This window comes from Tiliqua scincoides, chromosome 3 (assembly GCF_035046505.1).
Source record: "Tiliqua scincoides isolate rTilSci1 chromosome 3, rTilSci1.hap2, whole genome shotgun sequence".
Classification (NCBI taxonomy): domain Eukaryota; kingdom Metazoa; phylum Chordata; class Lepidosauria; order Squamata; family Scincidae; genus Tiliqua; species Tiliqua scincoides.
Window position 1 is genome coordinate 232760689 of NC_089823.1, and position 21914 is coordinate 232782602.

Sequence of the window (21914 nt, forward strand, 5' to 3'; positions counted from 1 at the left end):
TCAGGAGGTTGCGCACACACATCATGGCTTGTACCCCGTAATGGATTTTTCCTCCAGAAACTTGTCCAATCCCCTTTTAAAGGTGTCTAGGCTAGACGCCATCACCACATCCTGTGGCAAGGAGTTCCACAGACCGACCACACGCTGAGTAAAGAAATATTTTCTTTTGTCTGTCCTAACCCGCCCAACACTCAATTTTAGTGGATGTCCCCTGGTTCTGGTATTATGAGAGAGTGTAAAGAGCATCTCCCTATCCACTCTGTCCATCCCCTGCATAATTTTGTATGTCTTCTCTTCCTAACAGTCAGCAGACTCCTTTCTCTCCTTTTCTTCTCCTTGTTATTCCTACCAGACTGTGTAATCCAGGAGGCAAAGATCAGCCCCTATGACTATTTTTGAACCAGCACAAGTTGCTTCCCCCCCCCCCCCACATTTTCATGAGGCTTGAATGGAACTCAGATGAGGAATGAGGTGGTAGAATTCTAGACTGTGCCATTTTGGACTGAAGGGATGCGTATCATAAATATGTGTGTCATATTTTTGAATGCTCCCTGCGTATAAAAACCTATCATGTCAGGAAAGGGTTTCAGGTACAGCACTCATCTCCCAGTGCTTTCACGTTCTGCATGTGGGGTAGTGCATTATGGGGACAGCAGCACACAGTAGGTCTCTGATTACAAAACTGTGTATTACTAACAAGTCACTGGAAAATCCCAGGGCATAACAGATTGGTGGGGATAAATCCCTATTTTACCTGTGGACTGTTTGTGCTCTCACTAGGCTTAAGCTGGCTCAGACTTCTGAAGACGTGATAGAGGCCCAACTAGTCACACAGGCTTCTGCTACAAAACTGAAACTGTTCCTCCAGTTCTTTCCAATGACCTCCTCCTCGGCCTAAGGCATTCTTGTTTCTGGTCAGTGAGTATTAGAAAGCATGGCACACACATGCCAAACCTGCAGGCCTGAGAAGCAGGAAACATCTAGAGAACCTGCAGCTGGTCTTCGTCCTGTTTGGATTCACTTAATTATTATTAATTATTATTAATAGTATTTATATACCGCTTTTCAACTAAAAGTTCACGAAGCGGTCTACAGAGAAAAATCAAATAACTAAATGGCTCCCTGTCCCAAAAGGGCTCACAATCTAAAAAGATGCAAAAGAACACCAGCAGACAGCCACTAGAAAAGACACTGCTGGGGTGAGATGGTCCAGTTACTCTCCCCTTGTTAAAAAAGGAGCACCCACTTGAAAAAGTGCCTCTTACCCAATTAGCAGGGGTTAAACCACTTAAAGCAGTGGTTTCCAACCTTTAGAAGCTTGCAGACCACTGAGGCAAAAATTGGAATCATTGTAGGCCATGTGTAACCTCCCCACCCACCCCCAAACCCCCTGCACACAAAAAATACAATTAAATTTGTAATAATTAGAAAAGATTATTAGAGACTGATTAGATTTTTTATTACAGAGAAGATTAGTGGGTTGCTGCTTTCGTTGTGGAAGTGATAGAAGGTGATTTTTTCCCCCTGAGACCTCATGGACCATTTCTCAGGGTCTCATGGACCACCTGTGGTCCATGGACCACAGGTTGGGAACTAGAGATTTAAAGGAAGAATTAAGTGTTGGACTTTAACAAAAACTTTTTTTGTGGGGCTCCTTCTACCAAGTGATCCATGTGCTCACAGACATGCACACACACAGGGAAAAAAAGGTTTATGAACCACACAAGCCCCAGAAAACTGGAATAGTTGCATAGGAGGTAGCTGTCTTCCAAATTGATGCCATTCTTTTGATCATCTGCCTGGCCTTCATCATGTTGTTGCTTCGCTGATACGTTTCCTGATGGGAAACGAGGAATCCTTTGCATCCTTTGACAGCACTGCATCTGTCTAAGAAGGCAGATTGTTCTGCTTAGAATAGCATGAGAGATCTGGGGCGCTCCTTCTGTTCTTTGGTCACCAAGGGCACCCAGAAAGTTGGTGTGGAAGAGTAGATAAGTCCTGGACTTAGACTAGAGAGATGTGGGCTCAAACCCTTTCATTGAGTGATTTTGGAACAGCAACTTCACCAAATGTTTCTTGGTGAATAGATGATTTGTAAAAGAGTTTTTGACTTACTTTAATGCAAACAGCGGATAAAGCAGCAGAACAGAATAAGGGGGTACTTGGCCCTTTTCCTGATAAGAAGCACTGCTTTCAAATTGCTTCTCCATTCACGGGCAAAAGAAACTAGATTTGTTCCCATTTAAAACTGCTTTATGCTGAATGAGACAAGGTCAGCATTGTCTCTTGACTGGCACCAACTCTCCACGGTTCCATATAAGGGTCTGTCGTAGCCCTACCTAGAGATTTCAAGGGGCTTTCTGCATGCAAACCATGTGCTCTATGCCTGAGCTACAGCTCCTTCTCTGATGGGGAGGAAAGCAACTGGATTGGGAAAACAGCCTATGGGGAAAAGGTTAAATATTATGATTACAATTGTTGTTGTTATTAAGAATATGAAGAATACATAACTGGCAGTAGTTCCATTAGGAAGGGAAGATTGGGTGGAAACATGAGGAATCCTTCATAAAACCATAAGAACAGCACCACTGGATCAGGCCATAGGCCCATCTTGTCCAGCTTCCTGTATCTCACAGTGGCCCACCAAATGCCCCAGGGAGCACACAATACAACGAGAGACCTGCATGCTGGTGCCCTCCCTTGTCTTCATCTTTGACATCTCACATATTACCAGGTTTGGACACTGCTACCATAAGAGACAGAAGCAGTGGTGTAGCTAGAGGGGATGCAAAGCACTAAGTTTTGCAGGGAACCTCACTGTAGCTTGCAAGCGGCCCCTCCCCTCCCCTCTCCTTTGAAGCGATTCCAGGCAGGGGGAGCAAAACTAAGTCATATGCCTGGCTCCAAAGAGGAGGGGCCCCTTGCACGCTGTGGTGAGGCTCCCTGCAAAACTTAGTGCTTTTGCACCCCCTTTTGCTACACCACTGGACAGAAGACTTTAATAATCATTCTGTGCTGCAATAGCAGCTAGGCATGCAGCACAATTCTATGTATACATACTCAGAAGTATGCCTTACTGTTTGGGGGATCACTTACTCCTACCTAAGTCTGCATAAGACTGCATTCTAGTTTTTCTCTCCACATTTGTTCTCTACAAATCATGGAAAGACTGAGTTCAAGGACTGATTCTTTAATGTACACTATAAAGGGTTGCACAGAAAATTTTCAGGGTGTTAAAAAAAATACTATTTTTGCTTCCTTGGCACAGATCATCATGTTAAATTCTGTTTCTGACCTACATGGTTACATCGACAAAAGTCAGCTGACCCGGGAGTTAGGGGGAACCTTGGAATATGGACACAGTCAATGGATACACCATCGGACAGTAAGTAACGTCCCTTGTTTTCTTCCACCTTTCATACTTGAATACGTGAGATGATGATGTAAGTAGACATGCCTTGCAACACATAGAGGCTGGGTGTGGGAAATTCCCAACCCCCTGTAGAATGTCATCTACACAAGACTCAAGACACTCCTGTTGAAAAGTGGGCTGTGAACATACTTATTTATTGAAATAGGCATGTGGTATAGTCCTCCCGGAAGTAACACCTAACACCTGTCAAGGCTGAGCTCACAGATTGCTTGGCGGCTGCAGAGCAGTATGGAGTAGGTGGAGATATCAGAAAGGCAGGGCTCACTTCTAGATGAGGAAGCTAGGGTGATGGGTTCTTCGGAATCCTATACCAGTTCCAGAGAGTGGACAAATTGCTCTGACGGGGGCTCAATGTCAGCTGAGCCTTTTATGCTGCCCTGGCCTGACCATCCCTCTCCGGCTCTTGATGGTTACAAGAATGCATCTGTCTGGCCTGGAGCCTGGAACTTCAACATCTTGAAGTGTTGCCTGACGTGTTGATCTGTTGGCAAGAAGACTCAGTAAAGCACAAGTTCAGATGCTTAAAAGCTGGCAATCTGGGCTGCCAGGTTCAGTGGTCTCGAAATTGGAGGGTTCCTAGCTGTGGGAACAAGGCTGCGTTGGGGCTTAGGACCAGTGCTTCCTTGGTCTCCGCTCCTGGCCTTGCCCTCTTTGTCCATGTCAAGGCCACTTGGAGAAGTCAGAATCATGACAGAACACAGCAGGATTGTATTTGAATGGTTTGCCAGTCAATATGCTGACCCAAGGTTCATCATGTTGTTTGGATATTTTTATTGGTAGATTCCTCCTGCTTTGAAACCACTCCACAAGGAGAGATTTAGGGACATGTTTAACTTTCCCATTAAAATCCATGGCATTTTTTTTTTTAAGTTTAAATTCGGCAGTATCACTCTCCATCTCCTTTTGTGGTTAAAGAAACTGGGGCAACAAACACGTGTGTACACACACACAAAAATTTAATACCCACATTCTTGATGTGATAAAGTTTTCAAAAAAGCAAAAAATCTTTGGCATGTCGGCTGAGTTTGATCAAAGCTTTGTGTCCTCCAAGAGTAGTTATTTATTTAAATAGCATCTTATTTAATGAATGCGCTTTCATTTTTATTTCCTCCGAATAGTTTGATCAGTCTTGTGCTGGGCATGAGACACATTTCCAGGCCGAAGCAGACATAACAGGAGCGGCATTGACTGTTTTTTTTCTTCTTGTGCCTGGCCCAAGGTGTGGTGTGACCCAGAATTTTGGCTTGATGCCTTCAGGGGTCCGTCGTATACAGTATTGTTACACATTCAGTAAATTAGTTCATATAGTATTCATATGTGAATCGGAGCACATAGCACCTGTTGCATGTGTATTCATGTAATATTTTGCTCTATCACATCAACTGGTGTGCTGTGGCACATGGATGAGCCATGAAAAGTCTGCCATGGGAGTTTGGAGCACAGTGGTTGAAAATGGCTGAAAAACTCTTATGGGTTCTGCAACTGTGTTTCTAGGGCAACTACTAGTAGTAACAAATTCTCTGTCAGAAGGGACAGACAATTCGTTACTGTAGAACTCTCAGGGAGTTTGGAGACTGCTGTAAGTCTTTGAGGGGGAGGGGTGAAGACAGTGACACAGTCATCAGGACCTTGCCAGGGACAGAGGGCAGTGGCAGTGCAACCTTCTGGGGGATGTGGGGAGCCCATGGACACCTCTGCAGGGCTCCCCAAACCTCAGAATAATAATAATACTAATAATACAGGTATTTCTATACCGCCTTTCTTGGTCCTCAGATTTCTCCTTAGACTTTATTCAAGGTTTACATAGGCAGGCAATTTTTAAATCCCCGTAGGGATTTTTACAATTTTGAAAGAAGGTTTCTATCTTTCAAGAAACCACAGCATTCAGATGTTTCATTCTTGATCTGGTTGCACATTCTGGCCTCCATCCTCCCATGCTCAGAGCAGATGGATTAGCTCAGCTCAGCTTGTCAGCTGCTTCAAGGTCGCACGGTGCTGGTGGCCTCGAACTGGCAACCTTGTGGATGTTATCTTCAGGCAAATGGAGGCTCAACCCTCTAGACCAGACCTCCTGCCCTCAGAATATCTAAAAATAGTTATTGCAACCCAGTTCTGATTTCACAATCACTGCCTTTGCCATCACTGCCCGCCTCTTAAGGGGGCAGAGATGGGGCTTCCTTGGCTGAGGCATCACGACGCCCCATTTTGGGAACCTATGCTATTCAGTTACCCTAGAAGCACAGCCACAGAACCCAGAAGAGTCTCTCCGAAGCCAGAACTGACATCACAAGGGGCTAAGACCTTAGAGAAGACCATAGAGATCAGTGTGTCTTGAGAAGAGAAACACTGAAAATCGCTGCTGTATCATGTGGGCTCAGAACAGCACATTTCTCCTAAATGTCCTGTATTAACACAATTAATGGTCATAAGAACATAAGAACAGACCCACTGGATCAGGCCATAGGCCCATCTAGTCCAGCTTCCTGTATCTCACAGTTGGTAACCTTCAGTCTCAAAAGACTATGGTATCGCGCTCTGAAAGGTGGTTCTGGAACAGCGTCTAGTGTGGCTGAAAAGGCTGATTCGGGAGTGACAATCCCTTCCACACTGGGAGCAAGTGCAGTCTGTCCTTGGTCTGTCTCCCTGACTATGGGCCTTCCTTCTTTGCCTCTTAGCCTCAGACTGTTGGCCAAGTGTCTCTTCAAACTGGGAAAGGCCATGCTGCACAGCCTGCCTCCAAGCGGGCCGCTCAGAGGCCAGGGTTTCCCACCTGTTGAGGTCCTCTCCTAAGGCCTTCAGATCCCTCTTGCTGATGTCCTTGTATCGCAGCTGTGGTCTACCTGTAGGGCGCTTTCCTTGCACGAGTTCTCCATTGAGGAGGTCCTTTGGGATCCGGCCATCATCCATTCTCACATGACCAAGCCAACGCAGGCGTCTCTGTTTCAGCAGTGCATACATGCTAAGGATTCCAGCACGTTCCAGGACTGTGTTGTTTGGAACTTTGTCCTGCCAGGTGATGCCGAGAATGCGTCGGAGGCAGCGCATGTGGAAAACATTCAGTTTCCTCTCCTGTTGTGAGTGTGTTGTGTGTATCTCACAGCGGCCCACCAAATGCCCCAGGGAGCACACCAGATAACAAGAGACCTCATCCTGGTGCCTTCCCTAATGGTTTGAAAGTGATTAAAGAGGCCAAATAAAATCAAAATGACACTGTAAATATTTTAAAGGGTGAGGAAAACCTAGTTTAGACCCAAATGTGGTAGTGTTCAGCTCTGTGGTAGTGTGGAGCTCTGTTCAGCAGGCAAGAAGATGTCCGCTCACAGGTCTTTTACCCCTAGCAGCAGCACCTACCGCCTGTGGAGATGGTTGGAAAAAGTGCTACAGAATGGGCAGGGTGGGAGCCAGAGCACAGCCCTAGGTGTGATGGAGTTTCTGAAGCTCTGCCTAGGAGATCATTAGATTTTAAATCCCAGGTCCTGCAGTGCTCTTCTTCCTTCTCCAGAAATAGCAGCACCGAGTTAAGGAAGTTTCAGAAGGGCTTAGCATTTGCACTGATAGTTCTTTGATCACTTGAATGCTATATTTTTGAGAAAAAAATATTTTTAACCATACGACTTTTCAGGCCATTGAGAATTTTGCCATGACAGTGAAAACTACTGCGCAGATGTTGCAGACCTTTGGGACGGACTTGGCAGAAACGGAGCTTCCCAACGATGTTCAGTGCACAGAAGAGCTCCTCTCCTCCCACCTGGAGCAGCACAAAAAACTGAAGGTGAAGTGAGAGTTCTGCCCTGAGAGAAAAGAGGAACTCAGGGACTGTGCAAGGTGTTGTTTCCAGCCCTGCTCAGTCATTACCTTCCAATTCATGATTTGATTTCTTGGGGCAAGGCGTCTAAGAACTAAAGGCCGGAAGCTTTTTCTGTCGTCGTTCCCCTTTTATGTCATGAGATACAATCTGTTATGCCTCAGTACCTAACTATAAATTTTTTTATTTGTTTTAAGCACTACCTGTAAGATTCAGGACACAGACTTATCTGATGTGATCAGTGGCATCGCTAGAGGGGGTGCAAAGCACGAAGTTCTGTGGGAAGCCTCCCTGCAGCGTGCAAGCAGCCCTTCCCCCTTCCCTTCAAAGCTGTTCCAGGCAGGGGGAGCATTTGCCTCCCTGCATTCGCCTCTGTTTTGCTCCCCCCACCCAGAATGGCTCCTAAGGGGAGGGTAAGGGGCGGCTGCATGCTGAGCTGAGGCTCCTGGCAAAACCTTGTGCTTTGCACCCTTCTAGCAATGCACATGTTCCTCTCCAGCTAATACAAATGCAAATTATAGCTTCTTGTGCAGTGTAAATACTTGTTGCGAAATGCAGCTAATACAAATGCAACCCTTTCTAAGCTGCTCTTAAGGCCCTTTTTGTACATTACACAATAAAAACAGCAGGATTGCTGCAAAATATGCATTCACTTGAAAGTGAATTAGTATCTGTTTTAAAGATAATATTAAATAGTCCCTATTTTAGTTAACCTCTTAACTGCCCCTGAATAGGACTGACATCATATATTCTATAATGTATGATCATTTCTTATTTACATTTCCAAATTGTGAAATAGGCTATTGATCAGTCATACTTCTGCCACACTGGAAGCAATAAAAGAAGCAGAAGCTGCATGGATCTAGTTGCTGATTAATGTTGCAAGGAACTCTTGCTAAGTAGGGCTTACTTCTGAGTAAACATTATAGAAGGCTCTTGGCCATAAGCATTGTCAGGCTTCCAGCCAGCAATCAGCCACTGCCTTTAAAATGCTCTGGCTAAGAACCTGTTCCACTCTCCTTGTGGTCTTGCAGACACTTGTGACTTGTATAAGAACATAAGAACAGCCCCACTGGATCAGGCCATAGGCCCATCTAGTCCAGCTTCCTGTATCTCACAGCGGCCCACCAAATGCCCCAGGGAGCACACCAGATAACAAGAGACCTGCAAGGCCTCCTGGGAATTGTAGTTTAAGAACATAAGAACAGCCCCGCTGGATCAGGCCATAGGCCCATCTAGTCCAGCTTCCTGTATCTCACAGTGGCCCACCAAATGCCCCAGGGAGCACACCAGCCATTGTGACGCAGTGGTGAGGGCCCGTCCAACTGATTGTGACAAAAGCAGTGCTGTATCAGCAGAAAGGGACCTTTTGCTGAGGTAGTGATTGTCCCTTTTTCCTCAGGGGTCTTCCAGCAGCTCCTTGAAGTGTCTTCAGTTCCTTCTTGCACCCACTCACTGTTGCAGTTCTTGACTAAGCGATATTAAAATATCACAGTTAGTCACCACCAACGCTTCCAAATAAAGACAAGATTTTCCTTGCATTGTCTTGTAAAAGGTCAGAGAGAGGACTGAATGTAGAAATGCCTCACAAAGCTAATGTGGGAAAACGACAAAAACCTTTTCAAGTAAATCGCCTTATGACTTTAGCATGCATTTCAGGACAATTTGATGCATCTTTTAAAAATTGATAAAATGCCCCCCTCCCAAAACCTTTTGCCAGCTTGAGATGGCAGATGTGATAACTTCAGCAACAATCTTGACCAGGGCACAAAATGGCCTCTAGAGGTCAAGGCAACTACCTATGGTTCTTAAAGTACATAATGTGATGCTTTCTTTTCATTTAGGAATTATTGGATTTTCAGCTTTAGTCATGTTGTGGCTGGTGTGAGGGGAGCTAGCAGTGGCATAGCTTCAGGGGGGTAGCACAGTAAGTACTGCAGGAGCTGCAACACGCCATGTAAGCAGCCCCTCCTGCTTGCCGTTGGAGCCTTTCTGGGCATCGATGGCAATGGACAGGAGTGCAAAGCATGCTGCAGGAGCTCTTGCATGTTGCTGTCACTGCCCGGAAGGGCTATGACAGCAAACAGGAGGGGCCGCTTACACAGTATGTTGTGGTGCCTGCAGTATTCACACCATCCTTCGTAGCTATGCCATCTGGAGCAAGGCCACAGGAGGGAAGAGGCAAGGCAAGTTCCTGGGTGTGTCTGTGGCATGGAAAGACAGCAAGCTGAGGGTCAAGTCACACGTGACGTTAAACGTGGCACTGACCCTAATGTGCTTTCAGTTTCCTTGGTAAACAATAGTTTGAGTGTCCCTGCAGATCAGGGCGCAATGTGTGTGGACGTGATGGGCTTTGACCTACTATGGTCAAAGTTGGGATCTACCCCTTCTCTGCACCTGCTATTTGCCAAAGGGAAGGAACTCTCATTGTTGCTTTCTTGCAGAGATCCAGGTTGACCTGGAAGTTTTTTTGGAATTAGAAGAGGGGATGTCAGTGATGGGCCTTGGGCAGTCACTGAGACAGAGCCAGGAACCAAGAGGCAGGAGGAGGAGGAATTGAAAGCCTGGAATAAGGCACAGAATGCAATTGTGGCCCAGCCCAAATCTTAGTCTGATTGGGAAGCCTTTACATAAGAATGTGAGAAGATTTCCACTGGATCAGGCCAAAGGCCCATCTAGTCCAGCTTCCTGTATCTCACAGTGGTCCACCAGATGCCTCAGGGAACAGACAGGACAGCAAGAGACCTGCATCCTGGTGCTGTCCCTTGCATTTGGCATTTTGAGGTAACCTATTTCTAAAATCAGGAGGTTGCACATATCCATCACGGCTTGTAACCTGTGATGGACTTTTCCTCCAGAAATCTGTCCAATCCCCTTTTAAAGGCATCTAGTACATCATCACATTGATCTCAACTGATCTTGGAAGCTAAGCAGGGTCAGGCCTAGTTAGTACTTTAGTGGGGGACCGCCTGGGAATACCGGGTGCTGTAGTAGCAAAGAGTTCAACAGATTAAGTGCACGCTGGGTATAGAAATATTTTCTTTTGTCTGTCCTAACTCTTCCAATACTCAATTTCATTGGAAGTCCCCTGGTTCTGGTGTTGTGTGAAAAGAACATCCCTCAATCCACTCTGTCCATCCCCTGCATGCTTTTGTATGTCTCAATCATGTCCCCCCTCAGGCGCCTTTTTCCTAGACTGATGAGCCCCAAACACTGTAGCCTTTCCTCGTAAGGAAGGTACCCCAGCCCAGGAATCATTTTGGTTGCTCTCTTCTGCACCTTTTCCATTTCCACTATATCCTTTTTGAGAATGTGCTGACCAGAACTGGACACAATACAGGGTGCCAGTGACTGGCCTGGCTGGCTGGGACCTCCATGACTTCATCACTCAGCGAATGCTTTAACCTGAGCTCCCAATGGCTCAGCACACACAGCGCTCCTGATTCCAGCCCCACAGCTCCTGAGTAATGTTGCCGTTAATTCTGCTAAGATGAGTTCACTTCCTTTCTTTCCCTTTCTGTCTTCTCTGCAGGATGAGCTGAAACTAGCTGTGAAGCAGGGGGCCACACTGTTGACCTGTATCAGAGAGCCTGTCACGAGAAGTGCCACTAGCAAACTGAGCCTGGATGAGCTTGAGAATGTGGCAACTGTGGAAAGGTTGGTGGAGAGCCCAGATTAAGCCCTGAGAAGGATAAACATGTCTTCCTCTGAATGCCAGTAATATGCATTGTAGTCTTTACTTTAAAAGAACAAAAAGAAGTCAGTTCATCTTAGCATGTGTCCAAAGCACATCTTCTGCAGAATGAGTACAATTTTCAGTGCACCTCCAGGTCACCCCACACTTGCATATCAAACCAGAAGTGTCAGGAGAAGAGAACTAAGGGGAAAATTGCACATGAAGAGCTTCGTAGTCCTCTCCTATCTTTGAAAGAGGGAGGAAGGGTTATCCCAGCTGTCCTAAAAATCAATCAAGGTGACCCATTATACACAAGCGTAACTGTCAGTCAGGGTGGGGATAGTCAGTAGGTTTTAAGAGAGTTTATGGTAATAAAACAGAGTTATTGTGTTATCACTTGTGATGTGGTGTAGACACTCATTTAACCTCATCTGCGACCCTTTGAGTATAGAAATCAAATCCTTTCCCACTCATGTCTTACATGTGAACAGGGCAGAATAACAAACATGGCTGCCCATGTCACATTACTTTGGCACCAAGTGTGTAGAGCAAATGAGTTAGGGCCCAATCCTATCCAACTTTTGAATGCCAGTGCAGCTGCAATGCAGCCCTGAGCTATAGGAACAAATGTTTCCTTCCTTTGAGGAGGCCTCTGTGACTGCCCTCTAACTGCAGGACGCAGTGCCTTCTTGGCACAGCTTGGTGGCACAGCTGCATCAGTGCTGGAAAGTTGGATAGGATTGGGCCCTCAGGTGGAAATGTAGTAAGGTGCTTCTGAGGGACAATCATATGTGGTCTGGGGTGCAGGGGAGGGCAGTGCCCCTGCTATTTCTATGGGAATGTGTGGGAACAGAAGAAGGGTGTTGATGCAGAAGATAGCTCAGAAATACAACCTTGAGGTTGAAAAATTCCTGGTTGGCATGGTAAATATTGGGTGTTACCTTATCTGAGTCAGACCATTGGTCCATTTAGTTCTGAGATTCTTAACTTGAGAGCCCATGCTGCTGTGGAGTGCATGAAGAGGGTCCAGACAGTGTGTGAGATGCTCCCAGGATTAAGAAAAGTGTTTGCCTTGATGCTAATTTTTTGACTTAGGGAGTTTTCTAAAATTTTTGAACTTTTGAGTTTTTCAGTGCAATTTCAAGAAAATAGCCAATAATAATAATTGAAATTAAACAAACAAAAATCCTATGGGGAGGGGGGGGAGAGACATTTCAAAACTCTTTTGAGGTTGCTCAAGATACAAAAGATTAAAGCCTTGGATCTAGTTCAATAATATTTACACCAAGTGGTAGCACTGCTCCAGGTATTCAGTCAGGGTTCATTTCCAATCCTACCTAGAGAATGAACATGATATACAGAATGTCCAGATGCAAAGCCAAAGGAGTTCTTTCATTTTACTACATTTCCATCCCATGTTGCAAATCAAGGATTTCAGATACTTTTTCTCCTCTCTGCCTCAAGAGACGATAAGCCTGGGTTGGTCTTAAACTTTTGACCTTATTTCATAAGTTCAGTTACAATATATTATGGCAGAACCTATTATAGGGAATTTCCTATACAAAAAGTTCTCATTCATTTGACTATGCATGCTGTAAAGGTCACTGCTCTGTACATCTTTAGCATGTGAGCACATACTGATTTAGAACTGAAAAAATAAAGGGAGTTAACACCTCCAAGATTGTATTATTCCATGCTACCATGTCATGCCATCACATGAGCCTTTTGCTTGTTTTTGGTTTGGTTCTTTCCAGGCTGTGCACATCTCCCCTGATTATTACTTTGAAAAGATGTAAGCATTAATATAGTCATTCCCTTTGCTGCACATCATCTCCCTCTCCATTCTGTTATTCATTGACTGGATATTGTGCTGAAGTCCTTTAAATAAACTTGGGAACAATTGCATCAAAGCTAAAATGCAGTTGAAATGTACACTGAAAACTAATGTGACACAGTGCTTAAGAGAAGAGGCTGTCAGCCCAGGTTCTTGCAATACATAAAGGTTTCCTGAAGAGGATGGGTCTACCAGCAATAATGCAGGCCAACATGCATTTTGTAGTCTTAAAATTTAGACCTATTTCTAGATACATTTGGGTTGCTGATTCCAAAAATGGCATCGGTTTTGCCTTATCATGTCTAGTTTCAGAGATTCGGTATAGCTTCATTAGTAAATAGTTTGAGCAGCTTCCTCTTGAAAAAGCCTACACCATGGCTATGCTGTATCTCCTAAACTAGATGTGATAGAGCAGTGTTTCTCAAACTGTGGGTCGGGACCCACTATATGAGTCACGAGCCAATTTCAGGTGGGTCCCCATTCATTTCAATAATTTATTTTTAATGTATTAGACTTGATGCTACCATGGTATGTGACTGCATTTGGGGAAATGTTACAGACCTGTACTTTTAACAAGCTACTATGTATATTCTTTTGACAATTATAGTAAATGAGATTTACTCCTGGGTAAGTGTGGGTGGGATTGCAGCCTAGGATTGTTAAAAATTTTCCTGCTTGATGATGTCACTTCCAGTCATGACATCACGTCCAGTGGGTTTATTGAGGGACAACTTGCTTTCATGCTTCACAAACTGGACAAGAGAGACAAGTTGTGTTGCAACCCTGTTTTTGCTTCAGTTTTTTCTCTAGGTTATAGTAAATATGAAGAGACTGATACTTGTCCTTTCAGGCAAAATTCCTGCTGGGTCAGGGAGGATCGCATAGGGTCAGTTAGTAACCCAGTGAAACTTCTCTGCACTTGTTGTTTGGTTATACTACAGAATCAGTGACTGATTATTGTTTTTAAGAATCTCTTGTTCGGCATTTAAACAATTGAGCTGGGTTGCGTTCTAACATAGCAGATAAATTACTTCCAGTTGTATTCTCATGGATATGTGAAACTGAACATATGAGGCAGGAAATACATAATACGAATAATAATAGCTTTCAGAGCTGCTGTACCCTTAAGGTGAGAGAGTATGGTGGAAGTCTCTGCATATATGACTACAGTCTTTCTGTATCTATGACTTGGAAAATTGCTTTCAGGGTTATGTTTTCAATGAATGTAAGGACAGAACCAAGAACTGTCACTGTTCTGTCTATATGAGTGTGAAACGCTTCCAGCAAAGCTCTAAGATCACCTCTGCAGTTCCCATCTCTGTTGCTACTATACTGCAAAGTGCTGCCAAGACAGCATTTTCTGAAGTGCCAAAGGTGCAATGTCTTTGGCAGTGGGCAGATGGTTTTCTTACATACCTTATCAAAACACAAATAGAACAATAAGATATCAGATGTGGCCTGAATGGCATTTCTGCCAGAGTCTGGTGCAGTCAGCTTGATGACAGCCAGTTTCTGTGGACCAGTTCAAAGTGTTGGAAGAGTGATTGTGGGTCCCGCAATAGTGGAAACCTTCAACACTGTTGGAGCTTCATGTTTGTACCAGTCTCACCGCAGTGTGCAGTATAGTATATATAGTAACATTTACAAACACCTTTGCTAACACAGATGTGAGAAATTATGATTTCCTGCTACCTAAACTTAGCTTCAAAAACTCATGAACCCATGTCCATCTTCCTCTTCCCCCCTCCCCTTATGTACTTAGCTTGCACTCCTCACCATTCCAGTTTATTTTAAACTATAGTTCGGCAGCTTATGCGAAGTTAGTAACTGTGGTTTAACTCTGAATTCCAAACTAGGAAGGAAAACTAGAGTTTGCTTTTTGCTTCACATCCTGGTTTCAAAGCTAAACCAGTTATTAGTTTCGCATGACCAGCGGACCCACGGTTTCAAGCAGTGTCACAGCTCCATAACAAAGAAGAGCTGTTGCTGAGAAGAGTTGGAAGAGTTCACATACCAGGACACTACAGTTTCCTGTTACATTTGAATTGGCCTCATGGATGACTAATTGAAAGGAAAAGGCAGCTGGCAGAATTTTTTTCCACTGTGTGTGTGATTCAATGTACTCCAGTTTTCTCTGTTTGTGGGTGGAAGAGCCTTCAGCATTATCAACAGGCAGAGCCGTCACATGAAGTGAATGTGTTCATGAGGTGACTGCAATGTGTAGCCAGGATCTGAGCCAAAGAATGGAGGAAATTAAGCGCTGGCCTCGTGCCTGCTCAGTTTTCTCCTCTGTGATGACCTGGTGCCCCATTTAAATCTGGTCTCTCCTTGGATAATTGTCCCATCGCTTCAGTGGCAATGATGAATTCTTCTGTGTGTCATTGTTCGTTCTAGATTGTTCTTCCAGTAGAGAAACCCATGCATCTCCAAATCAAACTCTGGTTGCCTCAACAGGTTGCTAGCCCAGTTGGATGAAACAGAAAGAGCTTTTGATCAATTCTGGTCCAAGCACCACCTGAAACTAGAACAGTGTTTGCAGCTTCGACACTTTGAACAAGATTTCAGAGAGGTATTTCTGATTTATTAGTAGTAGTGTAATAAAACATATTTGTTTTTTTCTTTGCAATCTGGAATGGGCTCTTTTTTCAATCCAATGAAATATTTAATTGTCTTTTATATATGCTGTCGGAGGCATGTATCAACAGTAATAAATGTGTTGGAAAATCCCTGCTAGTTATCAGCCAGGAGTGCTGCCATCTCTCTTCCCAGAAACCCCCTTGGGATGATAACATAGTGTTGTTTGGAGAGGAGACTATGGGGAAAAACTCTGGCCACCAGCCGGCGACCAATAGAAGTAATGACATTGCTGCTCGTGAATTTCACATAAGCCCATCCCCAGCAAACCTGTTGAATACCTGTGAACTTTTAGTTGAAAAGCGGTATATAAATACTGTTAATAATAATAATAATAATAATAATAATAATAATAATACTGCCCTACCATCACCATTTTTGTCACCTGAGAATGGGGCCGAAAAATAGGGAGACTTATTTTGGCTCAGTCTTGACTCCGTTATATTCATGGCTAGAGCATGTTCATATTTATCAAGAAGAGAAGCTATACCTTAATCCTATGACCAACACTAAATAGTCTTGATTAGAGTTGGGCAACAGCAAGGTGGTTTTCGTAAGTTTGCTGACCAGCTCCATCTTTTTCTGCACATTTTCCTTGTAGGTCAAACTGGCGCTGGATAACCTGATGGAAATGCAGGCTGCTTTCACAGACATTGGAGACAGTGTCTCCCGTGTGGAGCATATTTTGAAGGAGCGAAAGCAACTAGAAGAGAGAGGACAGGTTTGTCTTTTGCCCTCTATGCTTTATCGACAAGTCATGCTTCTGGCCAGTAGTGCAAAAACATGCCTGTGGTAAAGTAACCCCTGCTGCTGTCACTCGGGCCAGTCCACACACATAGCACTTTCCTAGTAATGCCACTGCACATTGATCTAGGTTGTGGGTATCAGAAGGTTTGGAGAAGCTTGGTAAACAGGTCAACTTTTTTTTTTAAATCATAAGAAACTAAGATGTGTCTTAAAAGCAAGAAACTGTGTCTGTGGGTTTCCGTATGGATAATGGATACCGAGCTAAACAAGCGCATCGGTAAAGCAGCTACCACGTTTTCCAGACTCACAAAGAGAGTCTGGTCCAACAAGAAGCTGACGGAACATACCAAGATCCAGGTCTACAGAGCTTGCGTCCTGAGTACACTTCTGTACTGCAGCGAGTCATGGACTCTTCGCTCACAACAGGAGAGGAAACTGAGCGCTTTCCACATGCGCTGCCTACGACGCATCCTCGGCATCACCTGGCAGGACAAAGTTCCAAACAACACAGTCCTGGAACGTGCTGGAATCCCTAGCATGTATTCACTGCTGAAACAGAGACACCTGCGTTGGCTCGGTCATGTCGTGAGAATGGATGATGGCCGGATCCCAAAGGATCTCCTCTATGGAGAACTCGTGCAAGGAAAGCGCCCTACAGGTAGACCACAGCTGCGATACAAGGACATCTGCAAGAGGGATCTGAAGGCCTTAGGGATGGACCTCAACAAGTGGGAAACCCTGGCCTCTGAGCGGTCCACTTGGAGGCAGGCTGTGCAGCATGGCCTTTCCCAGTTTGAAGAGACACTTTGCCAACAGTCTGAGGCAAAGAGGCAAAGAAGGAAGGCCCATAGCCAGGGAGACAGACCAGGGACAGACTGCACTTGCTCCCGGTGTGGAAGGGATTGTCACTCCCGGATTGGCCTTTTCAGCCACACTAGACGCTGTGCTAGAACCACCTTTCAGAGCGCGATACCATAGTCTTTCGAGACTGAAGGTTGCCAATACAAAATGGAGCCTTTGATTTGTTCCTAGTTCATTTGAGTCATCTTTTTACCTCATCCTTTAAAAATTATTTAAAACTACTTCTCTTTTTTACAGGAACCTTTAGAAAAAGCCCAGTCATTGTCTTTCCATGGAGACCAGCTGATCCAAAACAACCATTATGCAATTGACTCCATTAGACCAAAGTGCGTTGAACTCAGGCGTATCTGTGCTGACTTTGCCAATGAGACCAAGAAAAAATATGATATTTTAGGAAGGTCCCTAGAATTGCACAAACAATTAGATAAGGTAAGCTGCAAACAACTAGTGAATATAGATACATAGAGGCTGGGACTATTAATTTGGGGGAAGGATTGTACTAAAGATTTATTAATTCACAGAAGAATGGATTATGCCAAATGCTCTCCCCTTGAATTCCAGTTAGGTCTAGAATGAGGGGGTGGTCAGAAGGTAGGTCAGAGACTACTGTTAGGTTGCTGAATAATTGTTGGTAGATCAGCAGGAGTCTAACTTCTCATGTTTTAACAATAGCAATAAGAGTAATATTGCCCGTGCACAAACAATTAAGCTGTTGGAATTCCTGATCTCAGATTTAGTAGTGTATACTTTTGTATGCATGTTATCCTAGTATATGACTCACAGCTTGCAATAGGTACTTGGCTTAACCCTCTGAGCCATTATTTTGCACCTGGCTCTGGTTAGTGGACCCTGAGGTTCTAGCTAAGCATAAAATAGATCCCCGAAAGCACTGGGGATATAGCTGAAACTGAGTGGCAGAACAGATTTTGCACGCAGCTGGTCCTGGGTTCAACCCCTGATGTCTGCAGGTAGAGCTGGGGAAGGTTCCTGCCTGAAACCCTGAAGGGCTGCTGCCAGTTCTCATACACAATGTCTCCAGGTAGAGCAAGGAAACATCCATAAGTGAAATGCTGGAGGACCACTGCTGGCCAGCCTGGACAATGCTGAGCTAAATGGATCCATCTCCTGAAACAGGATATGGCAGCTTCATACATTTATCAGAATATACATTTTAAATTAATATAGATAGCCTTATTCAAATTGTTTTTGGGAGCTGTCTAAGCTGGAGTCCATCACTACGTGTGATAGCGGTGGATTCAGTATGGCAATGATGCATATTTATGATGATCCAAATACCTACCTGGTTCTTTGCTTCCTTGGCAAATCATAGATCAAGTTTTGTGATAGGGATGCTTGTCCCATTCTGGTGAGGTGAAAAGGAGGAAAAGCACCATAAATGTGAATGCATTCCATGCACTTTAGAGCACTCCTTTATCGCCAGGTCTTCCCAAAAGTGCTTTTATGCTCCCTTAGGTTAAATAAAGCTGCTTTCAGTCCCTTTGTAGGAGAAAAACTGGGGAATACATTTTTTGAAGTAAATTTAGTTGACCATCTGCATCCGTGGAGGATGCGTTCCCGGACCTCCTGCGGATACTGATATCTGCAGATAATGGAATCAGCAGGGAAGGCCTCAAGGACCTTCCAAGGATGCAACTGGAAATGCGATTTGAAAACTTGAAGCATCAAGTCCCAGTGTCATATTATGGTGCAGTTGGGAAGTAAAAGGACTGATGTAAAAGGTCTCTTAGCTCAAAACTAAGTCAGGGAGACCCCTTGCCTCACTCTGCAATGGTTGTACCTCCTTATGGAGGCTTACCTCTTGCTGTTGGAAGCCAACCTCAATGAAATATTAAATTAACATCACTTTCTCCTGTCCTTGGAGTCCTTGACTTCCTGGGTCTTCTGAACCAGCTGGTCAAGCCCTTTAGCTTCTTATTGCCCAAAGTTGCCTCCGTAATCTTCTCTCTGATTCCCACTCAGGTGCTTCCAATTTGGATTGGCTTACTCTTTCACGTCACCTCTTCAGTGTTCTCTCATCTGGAAAGGCAAATTCTCCACCTACACCTCTCCCTTGGCCTCAGGCCTATGACATATCATTTCCCTGCCCCCGTCACCATTATCAGGACATTTTGCTTGTACTCTTGCATTTAGTTCTTTACCACCAAGGGTGTATAAAACAAGTGAGCTGGCCAGAGTCATAGGTGTTCCTGCAAAATAATCGTGTGTAGCCTGGAAGTTGCAGAGGACCTGCCTCCCACTGTCCTGACTCGGTGTCAGTCCTGACCAGAATATGGCTAGCCCACGCATTGTTAGACTGGAAGCTTATATTAATTGAAGCTTTAATAGTCCCACTTTTCCCCCTCCTTTTCAAGGCTAATCAATGGTGTGAAGCGGGAATCTACCTCTTAGCTTCCCAAGCTGTAGACAAATGCCAGACACAAGAAGGAGCTGAAACAGCACTTGGTGACATAGAGAGGTTCCTGGAAACTGCTAAGGAACACCAACTGTTGAACGCAAAGGATTTCTACAATCAGTTTGATATGATCCTGACTCCAGAGATCAAGGTAAGAGCATGGAGAATTTTACAGAGGCACGTTGCCTCCATCCTCCTCCGCACACATTCTACCTATTCCTAGTTAGTATGAATCAGTATAACATTTAAAACCCTGATCATGTGCATTACATGGAGGTCAGTCGCACTGATTTTAAGCAAGCACATCTAAGTAAATGTTCCTATGTTCTGGTAAGACACAGTTGCTGATACTTTGGGCTTAAAAAGTATTTCATTCTGGTGTGTTTGGCCTATAACACATGCTTAACTCTTCCTCTTGCAGAGCAATGCCCAAAGAGTTCTGCAAAAATTAGAAGATGTCCAAGAAATGTTCGACAAGAGGCAAGTGAGTCTGAAGAAGCTGGCTGCAAAACAGACCCGGCCAGTGCAACCTGTTGCCCCACATCCTGAATCATCACCAAAGCGAGCATCGCCAAAAAGCATTAGGCCTACAACAGTAGGTAAGACCAGAAGCAGAACGTATGCAGGGTTTTCCTCCCTCACTTTTGAATCCAAGGGGGGTGGTGTGTGTGTGTGTGTGTGAGAGAGAGAGAGAGAGAGAGAGAGCTATCCTTGGAGATGCCTGTCCATGCTCCGCCTTCATCCTCTCCAGCTGTTGGAGTGCAACCATGGTTACCAAATGAGATCAAGCTGTTTTGGGTGTATGTGGTTTTAGCTTTACACACTGACTGGAATGTAATCCTCATGTAAAACGAAGGACAAGAGTACTTAATTGCAATTATTTAAACTATATAAGATGATTCCACACTCACAGCCCAGTTCTGCGCTCCGTGGCACACAGCTGTGGCGGCACCAAAAACGGCCGCCACTGCATCCAGCACACCCATGGCAGCTGTGGTCGGCACCTTGGGAGAAGGGGACTTTTATCCCCTTCTCCCAAGTAATGGAAGTAGCCCCACAATGGGGCTACTTGATTCAGGGAAGAGCGTTCGTGTAGGGCGCCAAGCCCCGCAAGAACGCTCTGGATCCAGTGGAGCTCCGCCTCGCACCTTTGCTGCTCCCTCCCCGCTTCTCTTCCGCATGTCTTCCGCCCGCCCTCTCCCCGCCTCTCACCTCCCCATCATGCCTCCTCTCCACCCTCTCCCTGCCTCCCCCCTCCCTGGAACACCTCCTTCCCGCCTCCTCCCCGTCCCCGCTTATCTTACTGCGGCTCAGTGGTCCGTGCGACCGCCGAGTGGCGGAGGCCAGGCGCCCACCCAGTGCCGGGTTAGCACGGGTGCTCACCTAATGGTAAGCCTCACAAATGTGCCTTAAGGCACATTTGCGACAGTGCACGCCGGTGGTAAGCCGGCGCATTGAGCCTAGGATTGGGCTCTCAGTGTATTAAGCCCTTTAGACTAGGGATTTAATCACCATTTTCAGCCTGGCTCACTTTACTTCTACACTTCTCACTGTATTTGTGTTAGAACTTAAAAAAAACAAAAAAAACACCTGATTGAATAGCTTTTAAAATATATGTATGAGACACCATATGGTGTTCTGTTTGCATAAATGTACAAATGATATCAAACAATATTTTTTAAAAGGCAGCTAGTTCTGCCTCCCAGTCTTTGGAGAGACTAACTGAATGCTCAAAGTGGAGGCAAGCATGTCTGTCGGTTAGCGCACAAGAAGCAGCAAGAACTACCAGCAATAAGACGAAGCTGCTGGAGCCCTTCTGGTCCAGCCTCGTGCTTCTCACAGTGACCAATCAGATGTGATGGAGAAGCTCACAAACAGGAGATGAAGGCAGACCTAGCTCTCATAGCTGCTCCCCTGCCACTGGGATGTGAAGGCATACTGCCCCTGAACCTGGCAATAGCACATAGCTATCAGGACTGGTAGCCACTGATAGACTTGCCTCCATGAACTTGTCCAGTCCCATTTTAAAGCCATCCAGACTAGTGACCACCACCACATTGTGTGGAAACAAACTCACACAGTAACAGCACACATGCCGTATAAACAAGTACCTTCTTTTGTCTGTCCTAAGTCTCCTACCAGTCAGTTTCATTGGATGACCATTGGTTATGAGAGAAGGGGAAAAAGTTCCCTCTTTCCACTTTCTCCGCCCTTAATAATTTTATGAGCTTCACAGTCAAGTCCTACCCTGCGCTGGGATAGGCAGGCCAACTGGCCTGCACTGTATCCATCGCAGGTTAGAAAGTGGTTGGAGGACAATTTGAGGTAAGGGAATATTTTTCCACCCCTGTGGGCCTATTCAGATCTGTGCCAGTGAATTCGCTGGCACAAATCTGAGCAGCCTGCGTAAGGCTGTTTGGGTCAGGAGTGGGGGTTGGGATTTGGCCTGCGCTGTCGCAGCTGAGACCACCCCCTCTCTCAAGCCCAATCCACCCCCTGGTCTGCCCTCCC

General features: G+C 45.1%; 1 protein-coding gene across 1 annotated transcript in view; it reads left to right on the forward strand.

The window, feature by feature from the left end:
• The window catches only part of LOC136646006 (guanine nucleotide exchange factor DBS-like), a 221996-nt gene that overhangs the window by 75942 nt on the left and 124140 nt on the right, over positions 1–21914 (forward strand). The window contains exons 6-13 of the mRNA XM_066622524.1: positions 3269–3385; positions 7056–7205; positions 10771–10895; positions 15203–15317; positions 15984–16103; positions 17228–17419; positions 19363–19554; positions 19825–20002. Coding sequence (XP_066478621.1) covers positions 3269–3385; positions 7056–7205; positions 10771–10895; positions 15203–15317; positions 15984–16103; positions 17228–17419; positions 19363–19554; positions 19825–20002 — 1189 coding nt within the window. The remainder of the gene's footprint in view (positions 1–3268; positions 3386–7055; positions 7206–10770; positions 10896–15202; positions 15318–15983; positions 16104–17227; positions 17420–19362; positions 19555–19824; positions 20003–21914) is intronic.